Below are 20,621 nucleotides of genomic sequence, written 5' to 3'. Positions count from 1 at the left end.
TGTAGATTCTATTATAATTAGAAATTGACCTGAGCTAGAGTTATGACGCAAATCATATTGCACCTGTCATTCTCATTCATTATCTGTAGCATCATTAGAGACAAACAGTCGATACTACATACTGTTGTATCTTCAAATCAGAACCAGCCCGTATGAACACCTCCATGTGTGGCCGTGTGTAAAGCTGTTTTGTGTTCAACCCAGGCCTTCATTGGAGTTACGTGGATTAAACGTTAGCCCCGGTGCCATTAATTAGTGCGTTTTTTAATGTAATATCCATTTGTTTCACAAGGCGTAGGTCGATACGCTGTTTATTGAATATGCTCAGAATAATACATAATGTAAACAGACCTTGACACGTTTGCTTAAGGTCATGCCAACACCTGATCCCTTGTTTGGTACACAAATGTGAGGTCTCCGCGTTACTTCAGTGTAAAACGAATGATGACAGACTCAGCTGATTATACACCCTCCCTTTACAACCATTCACACACCAGTTCCCTTTGCAAATATCTGAACAGCAAATTAAATTGAGCAACACATCCTCAAGCAGCTTAGAATTCTAAATTCTAAATTACATTCTGGAGCAATAATTAACTGAAAATAGATCCACCTTGAATGACGTCCTTGAAATTGGCTTAAACGGTAATTCAGTAGCTGGGTTTCAGTTATGTTTTTGTAATCCATTGTGTTTATGGCGATGGGCCTATGTTCCATATGAACCGCACTCTGAACGGGCACCATTTTTGTTCTTAACGTGGGTGATCGATCCAATTTCGATCCGTGGCGTACGTCTGACACTCATTAAACAACGTCTCCAGGCAGAATATAACATTGAACTTATACAATGCAGTACTAAAGACGTAAAAAACGTACACCTTTGTACAGTTTCCATTGCACAGTACACAGCCCCTGGTATCAATTCTCCTCACAATAACGTTGACAATATGGATATCGACCTATTCCTGGTGTATTGTTGCTTTTCTTTCCGTAACCGTTTGGAATTACTGCAATGACATAAATCAACAATTTCCTGCAACTTGACCGATTTAGTCGGAAGTACATGACCAATCCTGTCTGCGTGGGGTCGCTCGTGTTTCTGTACCCCCGTTGCCGTAAAAAATGGCCGCCATATTGACACGCCAGATGGCCTCTCTCAGGGTGGGGCGGTGAGTCAACACGTCCCTGATGTTTAATTACATGTTATTATGTCCTTTCAGAACACTGAGATCGGGGAGCAGTTAGCCGGGGAGCAGTTAGCCGGGAGACAGTTAGCCTGATATCCCACAAAACGCTTATATGACAAGGACAATGTTTCTCATTCACCTTGGCGCAAATTGGAGGACATAGTTTTGAAAGCATTAACACGAATGTTCAGTTCAAGATACGAGTACTTTTTCAAGTGACAAAACTAATATTTGATTAGCGCGGGAAAGGGACAGTAGCTTCATCTAAACATGATTAATCCTGGAGTCACTTTATTGTTATGATGACGTTGAAGTGGTGCTGCGCCCAATAACGCGTCGTTTGGTTAATTGACTCTCATGATTCATTGCAGGAATATGTGCTAGGAAATGAGTCACGGGTAATGACTGATGTACACGAAAAAGAGATGTTGATCTATTCTGCCTTCACTGCTGCTCTTACCAGTTGTTCTTATGACATAGACGTCTGCCGATATCTCTTCTACGTCCGCTGCTGTTCCGATGACAAAGATTTCTGCTGATCTTGTTGATATCTCTTCTACGTCCGCTGCTGTTCCGACGACAAAGATTTCTGCCGATGTTGTTGATATCTCTTCTACGTCCGTTGCTGTTCCGACGACAAGGACGTCTGCTTATATTGTTGATACCTCTTCTACGTCCGCTGCTGTTCCGATGACAAAGACTTTTCCTGATATTGGTCATATCGTTTTTACGTCTGCTGATGGCCTTGTGACAAAGACTCCTGCTGATACTGTTGATATCATTTCTTCTATGGCTTCACGACATAGAATTCTCCTGATGTTGTTGATATCACTTCTGGGTGTTATTCTAAAATCTGCGTCTGCTGACTTCTACACATTTGTTATGTCTGCTGTTGTTATCTAAACGGCTGGTGCCGTTATCCCTTAAAACTACGTCTTGTTTCGCTGTTTCAAAGGTGTCCACTGCGGCTGTGCAACTACTACGATCGAGTGTAACAGTTAAAACAACTGCTAGTGAGCCTGTTACTTCTGTAGCGACGCCCGGCCTCAAAACGTCTCTCGTTACCAAAACATTCTAAATAGGACCACTATGTCTCCTGCTGCTACATCACCAAGTTGCTTCTCCCACAGGTTCCTTGTGACTTCCACAGGTGACTCCTGTCGACACCCATTAACACACAGTTACATATCGTAATACTCCCCACCACGTGTATATTCGTACTGCAAGAAGCAATTACAGATATAAAGTGGTCCAAGTTTGCCTGCCGTCATTCACCGATTGTACTCTTAGTATCAATCCCTGGCTGACTTGTGTAAACCAATTATAGGCTACCTGCATAGCTGTTCGATTGTTGATTGAGATCCTTAGCAACAAAACATCCGCCCCAAAGACTATGGCAATTGTTAATCCTCAAGCAGAAACAGTTAATCAAAATATGCGGATGATCTGGGGTGACAATAACTTGAGGGACGAATTCTACCAGCAAATACATTGTGGCGTTAACGCGGGAACGTTTATAAAACCAACTGTCTTACACCCTCAGATGGCATAAAACGTAACTTAACCGTAGGGCGCCGATCTCTGGACTTGCAGATTAGAAGAGGCCTCTAAACGCTCTCCCATTTGCGCCACCAGGAAATCAAAGTTGAGTCGTTTTGATTTAGAGACTTGATTAACTATATTGACAGAGCAACGGGTCAGAACCCTCTGACACAGTGCACACACAATAAACACTGACATAAAAATCTCCTTATATTGATCTGAAGTTAGTAACAATGGCCCTGTTTGCTGTTCATCTGGTCACAAAACTTCCAGATGATGTGAAAGATGTGTCACAGAGATTCTCTGATTTGTGTTAAGATAACAGTTTTATACAAACAGAATTATGAATACACAAGCGATTGAGATACCAGGGATGAAATGTTAGATGTCTGCCAGGTTGCAGATGAACATCGGTGAGAGAGAAGGGCGAGGGTTTGGAAACAACACATGTTTCTCACAGACGACTACAGCAAGTTCTCGTGAAGCAACAGCCATGTACTGGTATGTGAGCTCGATATAACGATGGGACCTCAATACTCGCTGCCGCAGTAGCTGTTATAATGTACCCGTAGCGGAAGAAGTCGAAACGACACGAGAGCAAACATTCGTAGGATCTACACTCTCATACTAATCCGTCTAGAAGTGAAGTCATTAGGCTAGCAGGCATGTCCTGTTATACAATCTGACCAAAGAAAGGACACTCACTATCACTCAAATCTGTATCGGGATATCAATTTCTGCATTCACGAAAACACCCCTTTGCTGGAGTTTTTTAACAGCTGCTTGAGACGTTATCCTCAAGATTGTTTGCCTCTAAATATTTAAAGTCCATCTTTAATTTCAACGCAATGTCTAGAGGATTTCTCGCTCTTATCCACATTAGTGTGTGTTATGACGGAGACATGTATGGGTGTATTCCAGTTACATATACACGTATTTAGATAATGATGTTTCATATAAGCCGATTTGCACATACAGAATCCACTGACTACTGCTGCATCATCTACATTGATTTAATGGTTATTATAATCTAATTATTTTAAACATTTCTATGCCATGCTACTGAAAACCAATCCTGCAAAATGTGACAGCAATCGTAATACTGATGAATAATACGCCCTTCTCATCTGTCCATAGCATGAAGATCTAAGCGGTTATATCTTAACTGAGTATCACATCTTACAAGTTCTGTATACTAACGTCAATCGAAAATTTTGCAGCTGCTACAGAATATTGACATGTTTATACACGTGCATGTCACTTAGGTTGCATGCTTGTACACTCGCCTATTATAACCGATTTTATTTAATTGTGCTACGGGTCTCGGACCAACCATTAAGAATACAGAATTACTGCATGATCTTACGGTGTTTAGTCTCAAAATAACCCTAAAGATCTAGTATGTATCCAAAACACTTGGAGCATGTGTTTTGTATATTCTACGTGGTCTGTAATTATATTTAAAATATCAGCATTTAAATTAACATTCAATGTCATAAAACGCCAGCCATCTTTCCCCCATTATAAAGGTATGGGCTTTTCCCTTGATAAGGTCTTAAATATGACGAGGATCTAATGACCCTTAGATGTAGTAGAAATAAACGAGCTCGTGTTACGCGCCAGATACGAAAATACAAAGTATTTCAACATGACTGATAAAAAAATCAATACAGAATTGATTTCATATTTAAACACTACCAACGGGCTCCCTGACGGGGTTTTGATATGGCCTCCTCTATGGTTAAGGAGATCGACCCCTTGTTGCCCCCTCGTCAAATCAAGTGGAACACGGGCAGATCAGCTCGGTTCATGAAAACAGCGATTCCAGGAGGGGTGCGCCAATTCCGTCCGTGATTTCCCGATCAATAAGGGAGTTTTCTAAGTCAGTGCTTAGAAGGAAATGCTATTGACTTTCGCCGCTTCTTACGGCGCTCTACTATTGATTCCACGCCGTCGACGATTTTTCGGTAGAAATCAAGAGTCACACAATCACAAACTGAGATCATGGAATGACCAGCTCTGTGAGGCTTCATTTACCAAAGTGTTTCGCGGGAGAGAACTGAAATGACTTGGCACACTTCTGAAAGTTCATTTAACTTACGTGCGGTTTAAACGTAAATGCCAGCGACCAGGGTGGCTTAAAATACCCGTAAGAGAAGGATTATAGATCTCCGGATTGAAAATCATCAAGAGTTGTATTCGAGGCGTATTGAAAATATGACCTGTAATGTAAAACATAACACCCCCACCCCCACCCTCCCCCACCCCAAAACAAGACCTTCTGTCAGGTCTTGAAAATAAAATATCCGTGTATGTTCAACGCTCTTATCCCCTTAAAATACTTTAACTTTTGAGCTTGGATTCTGTTTCGTGAAAGGCCTTTGCACAGTGAATATCCTGTTATGAATATACATTTTGAATGCTGACGTAACGTTGGCTGACCGTTATTGAACATGCACTGAGTGAGTGAGTGAGTAAGCGAGTGTTTACGATGTATTTGTAACATGTATAATGTATAATTTGTAACATGAGTGCTGACCTTGATCTTGTACAAACAGCAGTCAGTCAATACTTATAGGTTTGTGAAGTGACCTTTATCTTTGTACACATGATTAGATAAAACAGATCTCAAGTAATAAACAGATCGTATCAGTGTTGTAAGTCGGCCTTCAATACTTGGGCGCAGATTCATTAGAAAGCCTTACAACAACTCGTTATGCCCAACAGAACGAACTAACAAGCCATGTTACTAACAACTAACAACTAACTAACAAGCCACAATACCTCGCCTAAGAGATGCTTGCAAACATATTGAAAGAGAAAGTCAGTGGGTGCGGTGTATCACGTAGAATCAGAATGGGTGTACATACTATTAACGAAATGAAATTACAAAATTGTGCCATTTCCTGGCAATAGGTGCATTGCACCAGCTGCTGCTCATGTTCGAATCCAGGACGTCTGAACTGCAAGTAAACGGGAACCGGTACATATACAGCAGGTTGGTGGCCATGCTGCACACTGCCAGGGTGGGGCCGACCTGTGAACTCCGTGGCTGGTCAAAGCACACGTCGGGATGCAGTATGACGGTACTCACACTGAAATGAACTTTTGTAACAGCTGCTAAATTATCTTCATTAAAGAATAAAACGAGACACTTAAGATGAGCTTATACCAGAGCAGCTTATACCAGAATATCATATATCATACCTCTATGACGATAGGACTTTTAAAAACAATATCGTTTTCATGTCTAGTTCAAAGCGCAAACCAAAATAAATGAGGAAATAGTCATTTTGGTCGTGCTTGCCATTCCATTGGATCTCTAAAGGTGTGATCATCCTTGACAGAACGTCAAATGGGGCCAGTGCAGTGCCTCTTGACAGACCGGTATGAACAATCCCCAGGCTAATCTCTTCTTACATCTGAACATGTCATCGATGTGTCCTTGTGAGATTGATTCCCTGTTAACATGGCATGCGTCATAGTGGAATAAACAACACATATTTAGTCAGCTGAAATTGCTATCTCAACGTAATTATACGGATGAGAGTACCTAATCTTTGTACCTTTACCTTGCAAATAGAAGCTATATTGATCTTTTGGGTAATCAGGCGTCTAGTTTACATGAAAGCGATACTTAATCACAAAGGTTGTCATGAAGGCCAGTATTCAAAAACAAGTATTGAAACAAATTGTTTGAACATGGTACAAAGAACACTGCACGAAGACCACATTTTGATATCGTGAAAGCGATCTTAAAAAGAGGTCATGACAAAAGTTCATAGCTTTCAGAATTTTGGACGATTTCTTTCGCAACAGCCCTGGGTTGTGCTATGGATCCAGTGGTTCTGTATTCCGTGTGTTCTGTCTCGTTAACTGTCTGTTGTGGCATGTTATTACTGATGTACTTTGATTGTGGTGGTGTTCCGTGTGCTGCTTGTTGTGGAGTGGACTGATGTACTTTGATTGTGGTGGTGTTCCGTGTACTGTTTGTTGTGGAGTGGACATATGCAGTGCACTGTGTGTTGTGTGCTGTGTGGAATGTGTGTTGTGTGCTGAGTGTGGAATGTGTGATTCGTGTTGTGTGTGTGGTTAGCGGCTGGTGTGTGATGTGTCCGGTGTGCAGTGTAATGTGTGGTATGTGTGGAATGTGTGATGTGTGTGTGGTGTGTGTAGTTAGCGGTTGGTGTGTGATGTGTCCAGTGTCATGTGAGTTGTGTGTGTGGAATGTGTGATATGTGTGGTTAGCGGTTGGCGTGTGATACGTCCGGTGCGCAGTGTGATGTGTGTTGTGAAGTTCTGTGTGTGGTGTGGGGACTGCAATGTGTTATAGGACGTGGTTGGGTGTGGCATGTTCTATGTTGTGTGGAATGACGTGTTGTGGAGTGGCATGTGTTATGTTGTGTGGAATGGCGTGGTGGGTGTGGCATGTGTTATGTTGTGTGGAATAACGTGATGTGGTGTGGCATGTTCTATGTTGTGTGGAATGACGTGGTGTGGTGTGGCATGTGTTATGTTGTGTGGAATGGCGTGGTGGTTGTGGCATGTGTTATGTTGTGTGGAATGACGCTGTGTGGTGTGTCATGTGTTATGTTGTGTGGAATGGCGTGATGTGGTGTGTCATGTGTTATGTTGTGTGGAATGGTGTGGTGTGGTGTGGCATGTGTTATGTTGTGTGGAATGGTGTGGTGTGGTATAGTGTGGTGCGGTTTGGTGTGCTGTGCTGTGCTGTGCTGTGGTGCGATGTGATATCATTTACCTGTCACATAACGTTGCTAAATCTAAGAAAATGGTATTTGTTTTAGGAATCGGGAAGATGGTTACGAACTATGACCTGTTAAATGCAATGGCCATCAATGATGTCCTTGTTAGAGGCCGAAGTCAGTGTCGCCGAGTCCAGGAATACATGTCTGTTTGCCAAGACAAGGTTGAGTTATCTGATACTGATAACATCAGCAATGTTTCATACGTTGCCTTTTTCAACAAAAATCGTGAAGTGCCAGACATAGATATAGCCATACTGTTAATCACGGTTTTGTAGCCCCCATGTCTTCACACGGCGGTATTAACATCAATAGACAGAATCAATGCTTCAAGGACGTGTCATATCAGTGTACAGATCAGTGTGGCATGTTGTTAAAGGAATGGTCATCTTCAGCGCGTTGTTGTCAGTCACACCCTTACTTGGTAAAACTGGTGAATAACTCAATAAATGCCAATTTTAGTTATGGTTACCATGACAGCTGTTCTGGTATTAGTTCTAGTATCTCTGACCACGATATACTCAATGGGATTGACCTCTTCTGGCCACTTAGCTATACTCTCACAGGGAATGTCCATCAAGCCGAGAAACTCATCCCGTTAAGTGTTATGAACATCATATTGACATTATCGCTGGCTTAAGGGCGTGCGGGCAAAAGGATTTTCATTTCGATTATAAATTTGTCTATCTGAAGAGGAGTCTTTAAAAAGATGTAACGGGTAATATTAAAATATGATTGAAGCTTTTCAAAAGATGCTAAAATGTCACGTTATGGAACATTAAATCATGATTGTCGACTAATCATAAATTTAGAAAAATACCTTATAGAGGATTTAAATCTCTAAAAAATATGATTAAAATCTGAAAATTTTGAGGAATGCAAAATGTGGAATGATAAATATTTTTTATTGATGAGGGACATTACATTTGGAAAATGATTATGGCCCTCTGTCCTATTTTCATTGCAAATAAAACGCTGTATTTTGCTGATAGCTGACAAATTCCGCTCACAGCATAATACTATTTTCGGAAGACATTTGCTGTAAAAACACAGATGACATAAGCATCGATAACAATGGAGGATTAATTACGAGAAAATATTGATTTGCTTCAACCAGTGTCGTCTTGATTGATTGTATGTCTGGAGCTCTCTAGGAAATGAAGTGATTAGAGCTTGTATAGTTTAATATCGAACATTCTGCCATCGTGGAGTGCAATGTTGAGGCTTCACCTTCATCTGCTTGTACTAACATCAAACACCGGTAATATGTCCTCCTCAGTATGAATGCTGTATGTAAACGTCATACCTTACATTTAAACATTTTGAAAAAAAAACATTGTCTTACTCAGGCAGCGTGGTAGCTTTGTTGTTGCAGGGTTCAACCATCTGGGTTCCTTGGCACGAGTGGAAGGCATAACCTCTTGGAGTCGCCTACATTGCTGGAACTACCACAGGCAAAGTAAAATCGTACATACCTATACTATTGGAAATTTCTTATCAGATTTACACCATTTTACTTGGTCAAGCAATATCATGACCGACCTTCAAGTTGTTCCCGTGTGGTCAGTGGAGTACGGGTCTCTGATCAACCACTTCACTCACTTCTGTCATATAGAATATACAATTAACTTATCTACTGATGTGTTCAAAGTAAGGAGATCACATGAACTCTGAATATGTTTTAGTATCTGCAGTAACAAAGACAGTCACGCCGCAACGCCCTTTCTCCTGTATTCACTCAACACACGTACCCCTCACCCACTGAGAGATACGCACACACTTTGTATCAACCACACAGATACAGACAGACGCAGACACACGCAGACGCAGACACACGCAGACGCAGACACGCTCGAAATGCATTATGTAAGTTACAAATGTGGGCACTGTGGACCACTAGGTTTGTTGGTCAAATTTAATCCCGGATATACGGACACACTTTGTTAAGCGTGTGCACACACATTTACAAAGTACGAGCCTATGGTTCATTCAGTCGAACTCCACCATGTAATACCGCCATTTTGTCTTTAGTGGATGTTTCACACAATCTTGTATTTGCACTGTGACGTGTCATGTTCAGAGCTGACCTGGACTGGCGTCTAGGAAAAGCACTTTCTCCCAAAACTTGAACTTCATCAACTGTCTGGGGGTTAATGGCGAGCATGACTACCACCGCTTTCTTTGACATTAATTTACTGTGCGTTCTCTCAAAGACACAGCTCTGGTTTTTAAAGATGTTGTGTCGTATAATTTAAAGACGACAGATGCCAAAAATCCAGACGTTAAATCATAATTAGAACCGATGTGCTTCAGAGTTTTCTTTCATTTAAAAAAATCGGAATATTCATTACAGTGCCATGAGGACCGTTCCTCTGATCACTTGCAGGCAGGTCGCAGAAAGGACAATTTATTGCATCTTCAAGGAATTGAATTCCCTAAGCTCCATATTTCCGTCTCTGTGTGAAATCTGATATTTTCAGAATAAATTTCTTCCTCTGAAAAACATCTAAAGGGGCATGATACAAAATTGCCAACCGTTACTTCCATTTGAAATTCAACCACACAAAAGTGGCATTCTGCGTCTTGAAATGGAGGCATTTGTCATTAGCGTAATAAGGCACCTTATATTGCCCCTTAAACCATCCCGGAGAGATGACTTGCAAATATCAGCAGTACTGCATGGAATAACTGTGTTCCTAAGTTATGCGCCTATCCAAATCGATACCTCATCTCAAATCTCCGATGACCAATTTATCAGGGTGTGAAGGTTCAGTTATTAATACAAACACTGACCGGAGAGTTAGCAGGGTTGGGTCAGCTTCAATTACTCTTGTTTCCCAACGTCAGCTGAATATAAATTCAGCTACACCTCATGTTTGTTACAAAAACGGGTTCATCTGATGGAAAGAGCATTCGTTTCCGTACAAGTCTTTGTGAGACTCCGATGTGAGGCAGTCTCTATGTACAGACATTAGAGCTTCAAGAATAAGAAGGCCCCAGGAGGTACCTGATAGATTATTCAGAGGGAAAGGTTATGTGTGGTTTTGTTAGCAGTGTTGGCGCCTCTGACGAATCCATTTTTTCACAGTGGTATTATGACGTTTAACCGATGTAACTGGCATGGTGTGCCCACAGTGGTATTACAAAGTATCTGGTATGCTCACAGTGGTGTGACGACGACTGACTGTAGTATCTGGTATACCCACAGAGGTATTATGAAGAATGACTGTAGTATCTGGTGTGCACACAATTTTATTATAACGACTGACTGTAATATCTGGTATACCCACAGAGGTATTATGAAGAATGACTATAGTATCTGGTGTGCACACAATTTTATTAAAACGACTGACTGTAGTATCTGGTATGTAGACAGACAGCCATGAGAATTGACTGTAATATCTGGTATGCACATAGTTGTATTATGACGACTAACTGCAGTATCTGGTATGCTGACTGTGGTATCGTGACGACTGACTGTAATATCTGGTATGCCCACAGTGGTATCATGACGACTGACTGTAGTATCTGGTATGCACACAGTGGTAGTATAACGACTGACTGTAGTACCTGGTATGCACACGGTGGTTTTATAACGACTGACTGTAGTATCTGGTATACCCAACAGAGATATTATGAACACTGACTGTAGTATCTGGTATTCACACAGTGGCATCATTTCGACTGACTGTAGTATCTGGTATGCTGACAGACAGCCACGAGAACTGACTATAATATCTCGTATGCACACAGTTGTATTATGACGACTAACTGTAGTATCTGGTATGCAGCCAGTGGCATCATGACGACTGACTGTAGAATCATGTATTCCCACAGAGATATTATGAAGAATGACTGTAGGATCTGGTATGCACACCGTGACATCATGACGACTAACTGTAGTATGTGGTATGCATACGGCGGTATTATAACGACTGACTGTAGTATCTGGTACACCCGCAGAGGCAATATGAAGACTGACTGTAGTATCTGGTATCCACACAGCGGTATTATGACGACTGGCTGTAGTATCTGGTATGTTGACAGTGACATCATGTCGACTGATTGTAGTATCTGGTATGCTGCAGACACGGTGGTATTATAACGACTGACTGTAGTATCTGGTACACACACAGAGGCATTATGAAGAATGACTGTAGTATCTGGTGTGCACACAGTTTTATTATAACGACTGACTGTAGTATCTGGTATGTAGACTGACAGCCATGAGAACTGACTGTAATATCTGGTATGCACATAGTTAAGTTGTTTCAAAGGCATTTAGAAGTTGGAGGAATCAAACTAAAAGTGCTTTATGGTTCAACTTCTTTATTATACAAGGTCACAACGTTTCGAGACAGATTATAGTCTCTTCTTCAGGTGAGCTGAAGAAGAGACTAGAATCTCGAAACGAATCTGTCTCGAAACGTTGTGACCTTGTATTTTAAAGAAGTTGAACCATAAAGCACTTTTAGTTTGATGCACATAAGTTGTATTATGACGACTAACTGCAGTATCTGGTATGCACACGGTGGTATCACGAGAACTGACTGTAATATCTGGTATACACACAGTGGTATTATGACGACTGACTGTAATATATGGTATGCACACAGTGGTATCATGGCAGCTGACTGCAGTACTTGGTATGTACGCAGGGCTATTTTGACACTTTCACGGCATATACTATCCGCGTTGTATGGTACAGTCTACAACAGAGCAAAGAGCCCAATATGTCTTCGCGATCCGAGATTGGGTGACATGATAACAAGTTATAGATATCTTAAAGGTATTAACTTTATCCTGTATTTAGTTTGACAGCCGTAAACAAGACGCGACAAAGATCAACCGAGTAAAAGTTCACTAAACTCTGTTCGAATATGATTTATGTAAATCCCCAAAACATTTAAAAAGAAACATTTGAATTTTCATCGGGCGTCACACCATGACAAGCAGTGAAACACGTCAGAATGACACAGTTCAAGGATGCATTACTGGCAACTCCCCCATACAGTCTCGGTGACATTTCAGACCATTAATCCACCATTCACACATAATCGATTCCCATATGCTCAATGCCGTGAAGGGAATTCCACGATATGTACAACATAAATTTCCAGTGCTCGCTGCAGTTCACGTCTTCAATACGGAGCAGACGACAAAGATTCTTCCAACTGTTATGACTGATGGGGCAAGCTGCTGGATCAAAGTTGGAAAAGTCCGATTCTGATGAATGCCCGAGTCCGCGTTTTGGCGCCGAGCGTTCAATGAGAAAATCTAGCCTGTCCATGCAATCTTTGATATCTCGAGCAACACGCTCAGATCGATTAGTTAAAGAGCGGCCACTAGGGGAACTGTTGCATCAACTGCAGGGGAAGCAATTAGGCTAACTTGGTTTGACATCCAGTTATTATACCGAGTCTTCTCATTGATCGAAGCAAAGTCATGGATCACTGGGTTGTTGCTAATTACTATTGTTTGGATGAAGACGGAGAAATGAGTGATTCATATGTAAGCTTGAGGCTGAGGGACAGAGCAAGCGGCAGTTGTCCCAGGGTGCTGGAAAAGTAAGGAATACTTTTGAGTCTGATTTACTGGCCTGCTTGGAGGATTAGCTGCAAGTCCATCTACTGTATTGGAAGACAAATGTATCGGATATGAAATACGATAGACAATGGAGGCAGGGCCGAACATATCGGGCACAGAATTACTTTGGAAGAGCTGGATCGATTGATGTGTCCATTTAAACCCGAGAACATGGGCTGAAGCACATTTCTAGGATTTGCAGTCGGACAAGAAGCTTTATCCAAGTACACTCGAATAAAAAGGGCAGTATTGGAATAGACAAGTCCCATTTTTATTGCTTGTCAAAGGACCATTAAACAACAGCTAACTGTGCTTCGGAGATGTTTGCGTGTAAGAAAAAGCAAATACAACCTTTAAGTCGACCATGGTGTAAAAAACCCTCAAGAACTCCTTAGAACTCAGTCATATTTAATGCAGAGTCTGCAAAGAGAAGAGAAGTATTCATCTACCATCACCAGCTGTTGTTTGACGGATCGGTGGGCGCTAATACAAGGATGAACTGCTTCACCGGCAAAACGCTGGGCCGATCACAGGTGAACAAAGGCAGTTAATGGCAGGTGCCCTTTGCCTGGTGCTTTGTTCGAGTTGTGACGGAGTAGGGCAACTGCACATGCGGCGGCTACAGCGAGTTACATCACTGACGGGACGGTAGCAACACTACATAGAGATTTTACTTCTGCAATGACGGTGTAAGCTTCAAACGATACAGGATTTGTGTGTGTTTGTTGAACCGACATAATTAAAAGTGAATGTTCAACATCAGTGCATTCCCTACATGGATGTCCTTTTGCTGTTTTCACGGATTTCAAACTCGGAGATATTTAATTCCCTGAACTGGACTGAATTGGTATGAAAGGATAAAATATTTATAGCTTTTAAAAGAACTTTGAATACGTCAACTGTGTATTAGCATATGCCCCGCTGTATCCTGAATGTGTTCTTAGTTCACAAGGCATGAACTCAGGTTGTGGTATTGATCGGTTGGTTTAATTGATTGGAAAGTGTAATCTTACTTTTTGTGTGTGAACTTTAGTGGGTTATCTCCTGCCTCACAATGGTTGTTTTTCCTTGTGTTTTCCCCAGTGCTTTTCATGCTGAAGAGAGCCTGTCTCTGCACATTGAGAGGCATTTTGGATCCACTTAATCGATTGGTGCAAAGGTTATTTACCAAGTTGGAAATGAAAGTGTGCCTATTTCTTCAGGGACGGAGACCACAACTGTCAATTCGGAAGGCAAAAAATATATGTGTAATTGTTTTGTGCATTTTGTGTTTTTTCCTAATGGACAACCAGCTGGGTTCGATCCGGAGCGTTGTGGAGGAAACGGCGGTAGACGAAGGGATATCGGAACTCGATGACAGACATTTGTTATTTCACCATTCTTTACACGATGGTGATTTCCTTAAAAAACGGAATTACCTCGGTTTCGATGATACCAAACACAAAATCGATAAAAAGAAAAATCACTCCTCATCTGACTCTCATACTGATCTTCGATTTGCGTCTAGTTTGACTGTGGTAATAGTCGTCTGCTCGCATCCAGAGCACGTGCACTTGCGACAGACGATAAGGGCAACATGGGGCAACGATGTCAAACATTTGGGTGGTGCGGCAATCGTGTTTCTAGTCGGGACGACCACTGATGGTTCTTGGCAGGAATTAATAAGACGGGAAGTTGCAATACACGGGGATTTAGTCCAAGTTGATGTTGTGGAAGACTACAGGAATCTTTCACGAAAAGTAATTAAAGGAATGGATTGGGTCGTGCAGAACGTGCCCCGAACTCGGTATTATATGAAGTGTGATGATGACATTTATTTAAATGTGCCATATTTACTGAGTGAGCTGAGGAGGGGAGTCATCGGATCAAAACAAATATTAGGGGCTCTCAGTTCAAGTGCTAGGGTCATACGAGACCCTAGGGACGATTGGTCAGTGCCTTATACTGTCTTCCCGGCAGAGACCTTCCCCCCTTATGTTGCCGGGGGTGGGTATGTCATGTCCAAATTAGCATTACAACTTTTACTGAATGTCTTGCCGAATCAAAAACTAATCCATCTTGAGGATGTTTTTATTACTGGAGTTTTAGCGCAGCAAGCGGGGTTATCACACATAAGTCATGCAGGTTTTTCTTTCTGGCTGAGCTCCAAAGCAAACCCGTGTGATATCATCAGCTGCCGACGGATCGTCAGTGTCAATATGTCCGCTACACGTATTTCAAAACTATACCGTGAAATAAATAGACTGTTATCCACTTCAGTGGAGATTTGCTCCAACGGGACAAGTATTTAAGACCTAATTTACTGACGAGGCCAGTCTGTTGATATATTCTCGTTGCAACATTGTTGTAATAAATCGATTTACCAATAGACACTGTGTACTGTGCTGTGATCCCGGGTACAGACAATTACTGTTCGTGCTACTAGGCAGATAACTCATGACGGCAATCTATAAAATGAGACTCAGGATTTATCTGTAGTTGTCTGAACAGTATTGCCTGCCATGCGCTGTGTAAATGTATGTGTAATATATGCAAGAAATTAAATTACGTTGTCGTCAACTGATCCGTCAGCACCATCACCAAGAGCACCAAGGTACGGTAGGTACGGCAGATATATCCCTTCTAAAAAGGGACGCACTAAACGTGGGGCCTGCGATTAAGGTGTGGATGGTGGAATGGCTGCTCATAAACTCCCAAGTGCCAACACATTGTTCAGTATACATCCTGGGTTTGTTAGCACAATACGGGTGACAGCATTAATGTGGTTGTAATTATTGACGTGCAAAACACGGTGATTGTGCTTCAGTAAGGAAACGAGTATCTTGCACCCTCTGTTGCCGGACCTCCTGCACCATCAGCAACACCTAGAATGAGTGAGTGAGTTTTACACCTCTTTTCGTAAAATTTCTACTCAAAGTTTGCTAGGATGATTGATTAAATCGATGATTAGCTGATGATAGAACAGAAAAAAACGAATGTTAACAAAATAAAGATTGAAATATCCCTGACGGGGTAACAGCAACAGGATATCAGTATTAAATGAGCCAGTGTGTACAATCATGGACACGATGAGTACAGGTTCCTTTAAAACCTGTGTTGGGATGCACTGCGACAGAATCATTGCTCATCATTATCAGAAATCACACCATATATGCCACTGTGGAATTCAGCAGCTGCATGCGTTAAGGTCTCTTCTCATCAACATTCGACAAGTGAAGATTAAGAGGGGTGTTTAAACTGTGTCATCAAGACGCCACCTTGTAAACGTCTTTGGTGTCAGTGCGGCAGGGCAGAAACTCAACAACAGGTGTTTGGATCAGGTACTTCCACTTGATACTGTCAAGACTTCATTGAGATACTCTCAATGTGTGACGGGTGATCTAAGTGACTATTTGTATCATCGAGTTACTGGTCATTGTGCGACTTATGTCAGCGGATGTCTTCCATGAGTATCTTCACGCAATGCTGTGTTTGCTATATCAACAGACGTCCTCAATTATGTCTTAAAACGGTGATCCTCCGCAACCTACGGGTAGTATATATGACGTAGAGGACACCAAGAATAGGTCTACAGATTGTAATCCTTTTGGGAATTGCACCCATTGTGGCCAAAGATGTCCAGTAATTCCAGATGTTGCATTGGTCAAGCCAGATCATGTGTCTTAGTAGATCTGTCGCTAATCGTCGGATGTTCGCTGTCTATGGGTAGTACATATCTACATACCTAATTGTCATGGAGATGCATTTTTGTTTGCTCCGTTCCTATAACCCTTAGAGCTTATAGTACATAGATGGTTAGGAAACACACCCTGTTAAAGAAATACTTAAATGTGATCTAATGTTTACCTACAGCCATAATATCAAATTGAAAAAAATCAAACGTATTCTGACACGAAAAACCGACATCAAAGATGCTTTATGGTGAAGCATTGTGGACACAAACACTCGAAATCTGATCTCATTGTTAATACCATTAGATGAAAAAAAAACATTAACTGACTTTGTCTGCAATGTTCACATTTCAATTTCCTAACCTCTGCGTTGACATCATCTAACGCAAATGGAGATCATGCTTCAAGAATCATTGCCTATTGTTTGACGCTCCAGCAATGACGTCATTGCCTGCAGGTGCTCGTGACTGTCCGATGTGTCTGGGAACAGCGTCTGACAAAGTCTGAGAGTTTTAGCCCGAAGCAGTGGTTTATTGATGCAAGCTGCAGGAAATTAGAAGCATAATCATCTCACGATATCATACACTGTATATTGTATTCATACATACTTTATATTCTAATCGAAGATAATTACAGATGTGATGATCCAGTGGGAACCATAAAAAGAGTTGACATAAAATCGTAAAATGTACCATTTATAGAATGTTATTGTGAAATATTTATATCAGAATGTAATTCTATATTAGCACAGAACGATTTTTATCTTCGGTCTGTTCTTTTCGAAACTAATGTCTTGCTCAAATGAATTCTAATGCAGTTATAACGAACCTGTAGTCCAAACACAGTGCAGGAAAAGTAAAAGCCCCGTTTGTATACATCCGCCTAAGAATGAGGATACAGAAATATTCACATGGAGCAAAGCCACGGCATCCATACCCACACCACCTCATGACACCATTATCCAACAATATTATCTGTCCTCATCCACTCACCTCGATCTCCCAGCCCAACTACCCACATCCCCTGTCTGTATCCACCCACCTCGATCCCCCAACCCATCAATACACCAACCCACACCCCCTGTCTGTATCCACCCACCTCGATCCCCCAACCCATCAATACACCAACCCACACCCCCTGTCTGTATCCACCCACCTCGATCTCCCAACCCATCAATCCACCTACCCACATCCCCTGTCTGTATCCACCCACCTCGATCCCCCAACCCATCAATACACCAACCCACACCCCCTGTCTGTATCCACCCACCTTGATCTCCCAACCCATCAATCCACCAACCCACATCCCCATGTCCTTATCCACCCACCTTGATCTCCCAGCCCATCAATCCACCAACCCACATCCCCTGTCTGTATCCACCCACCTTGATCTCCCAACCCATCAATCCACCAACCCACATCCCCTGTCTGTATCCACCCACCTCGATCCCCCAACCCATCAATACACCAACCCACATCCCCTGTCTGTATCCACCCACCTCGATCCCCCAACCCATCAATACACCAACCCACACCCCCTGTCTGTATCCACCCACCTTGATCTCCCAACCCATCAATCCACCAACCCACATCCCCATGTCCTTATCCACCCACCTTGATCTCCCAGCCCTCCTACTCATATCTTATGTCTTTATCCACCCACCTCGATCCCCCAACCCATCAATACACCAACCCACATCCCCTGTCTGTATCCACCCACCTTGATCTCCCAACCCATCAATCCACCAACCCACATCCCCATGTCCTTATCCACCCACCTTGATCTCCCAACCCATCAATCCACCAACCCACATCCCCTGTCTGTATCCACCCACCTCGATCCCCCAACCCATCAATACACCAACCCACATCCCCTGTCTGTATCCACCCACCTCGATCCCCCAACCCATCAATACACCAACCCACACCCCCTGTCTGTATCCACCCACCTTGATCTCCCAACCCATCAATCCACCAACCCACATCCCCATGTCCTTATCCACCCACCTTGATCTCCCAGCCCTCCTACTCATATCTTATGTCTTTATCCACCCACCTCGATCCCCCAACCCATCAATACACCTACCCACATCCCCTGTCTGTATCCACCCACCTCGATCCCCCAACCCATCAATACACCAACCCACATCCCCTGTCTGTATCCACCCACCTCGATCCCCCAACCCATCAATACACCAACCCACACCCCCTGTCTGTATCCACCCACCTTGATCTCCCAACCCATCAATCCACCAACCCACATCCCCATGTCCTTATCCACCCACCTTGATCTCCCAGCCCTCCTACTCATATCTTATGTCTTTATCCACCCACCTTGATCTCCCAACCCATCTACACATATCCTGTGTCTTTATCCACCAATCTGCCAGAATATATGCACTTGTTTCAGTCTTCACCTTACCCGCTCTTGCCCTTAGTACAACGCTGTATCTTAGACTCATGTAAACAAACTGGTTTTCTGGGGCGAATTATTAATGAGTGTGTGACTCAGCGAGGCCGCCCAGGATTGCTTTGTTCGGCCTTTCAAAACTGTCATGAAACATTAAAACTCTTAACATGAACAGAATCTCCAGAGGCGATCTAATTAAAATTTTCCGCGAATCGCGATTAATTGCTGTGTTTGACAACAACGATTGTCGGATAACAAAGGATTATCCACGCCTTGCTGGTTTACTGGGTGGTGAAAGAGAGCATGTTCCGCCACATTTTGGTGAACTTCTGTTCTTGAGCTTCAATGGTGACGAGTCACATTGTCCCCAGACATTACCGTCTCCTGTTCGATCCACTGGGAGTGTGGTCAATGTCAGAGTGAAAGTTCTCCCGTCAGTGTTTTCACGTGTAGATTTGATTGTTATAGAAAATGTAATGATGTACTGATAGTGAATACAACCAGTATGTACAACGAGTTTGAATGTGAATATTATTGACCCGCGTTATTTACTAAACTGATTGTTCAACCAGCCTAGTAAACTGATTCTGTTATTACAGGTGCTGCTGCTTCTGCTAGTGTCACAACTACAGCTACTACTTACTGGTACTGCTACTACTGCTGCTGCTACAGCCGCTGCTGCTACTGCTGCTGCTACAGCTACTGCTGCTACTGCTGTTACTGCTACTGCTACTACTGCTACTACCGTTACTGCTACTGCTACTGCTGTTAGTGTTACTGTTACTACTACTGCTGCTACTACTACTGCTACTGCTACTACTACTGCTGCTGCTACTGTTGCTACTGCTGCTACTACTACTGCTGCTACTACTGCTACTGCTACTGCTACTGCTACTAAAATTACTGTACCTATCACTATTACTACTAAAACACGAACCAGACATAACAGCCTCAGTAATAATGATATTTAACATAATAGAGATGACGAACGAACGAAACAGAAGAATATTGTGGACAGAGACTAGCACTACGTAAACCAATCAAAACAGATCATGATGTGTTTCTGTGTACATCAGTAACGCCGGTTCATAAGTCACCTCGTAGATAATCACTTACAGGGAAGAGTCCTTGGATGGGTGCCTCTGTTCACCTAGCAGAAAATGGGTACCCGGTAGGATAAAATGTAACTATAACAGGCATGTGGAAACAGGTATGTACTACTACTACTACTACTACTACTACTACTACTACTACTACTACTGCTGCTGCTGCTGTTGCTGTTGTTGCTGCTGCTGCTGCTGTCACTTCTTCAATTTCTAGTGCTTCTACGTCCCCAGCGGGAGACAGTGTCCTGATTAGCGTCAACATGCGTGTCTATGGATTTTACGATGTTCACAAAGAATAGTACAAATGATAATTGATTTCATAAATAGGGCATTTCATCGATCTAGTTCTGGTTGAGT

The 20,621-nt window shown here is 42.4% G+C and overlaps 1 protein-coding gene across 1 annotated transcript; it reads left to right on the top strand.

The window, feature by feature from the left end:
- Positions 1-12,988: 12,988 nt before the first annotated feature.
- On the top strand, positions 12,989-15,440 carry LOC137284027 (beta-1,3-galactosyltransferase 1-like). The gene is made up of 2 exons (XM_067815687.1): positions 12,989-13,059; positions 14,112-15,440. Exons 1-2 carry the CDS (start codon positions 12,989-12,991, stop codon positions 15,367-15,369), a joined length of 1,329 nt encoding a protein of 442 aa, XP_067671788.1. The 3' UTR covers positions 15,370-15,440.
- The last annotated feature ends 5,181 nt before the right edge of the window (positions 15,441-20,621 follow it).

This window comes from Haliotis asinina, chromosome 5 (genome assembly GCF_037392515.1).
Source record: "Haliotis asinina isolate JCU_RB_2024 chromosome 5, JCU_Hal_asi_v2, whole genome shotgun sequence".
Lineage (NCBI taxonomy): Eukaryota > Metazoa > Mollusca > Gastropoda > Lepetellida > Haliotidae > Haliotis > Haliotis asinina.
The sequence above is the reverse complement of the archived record's forward strand: the minus strand, read 5'-3'. Positions and strand labels throughout refer to the sequence as shown.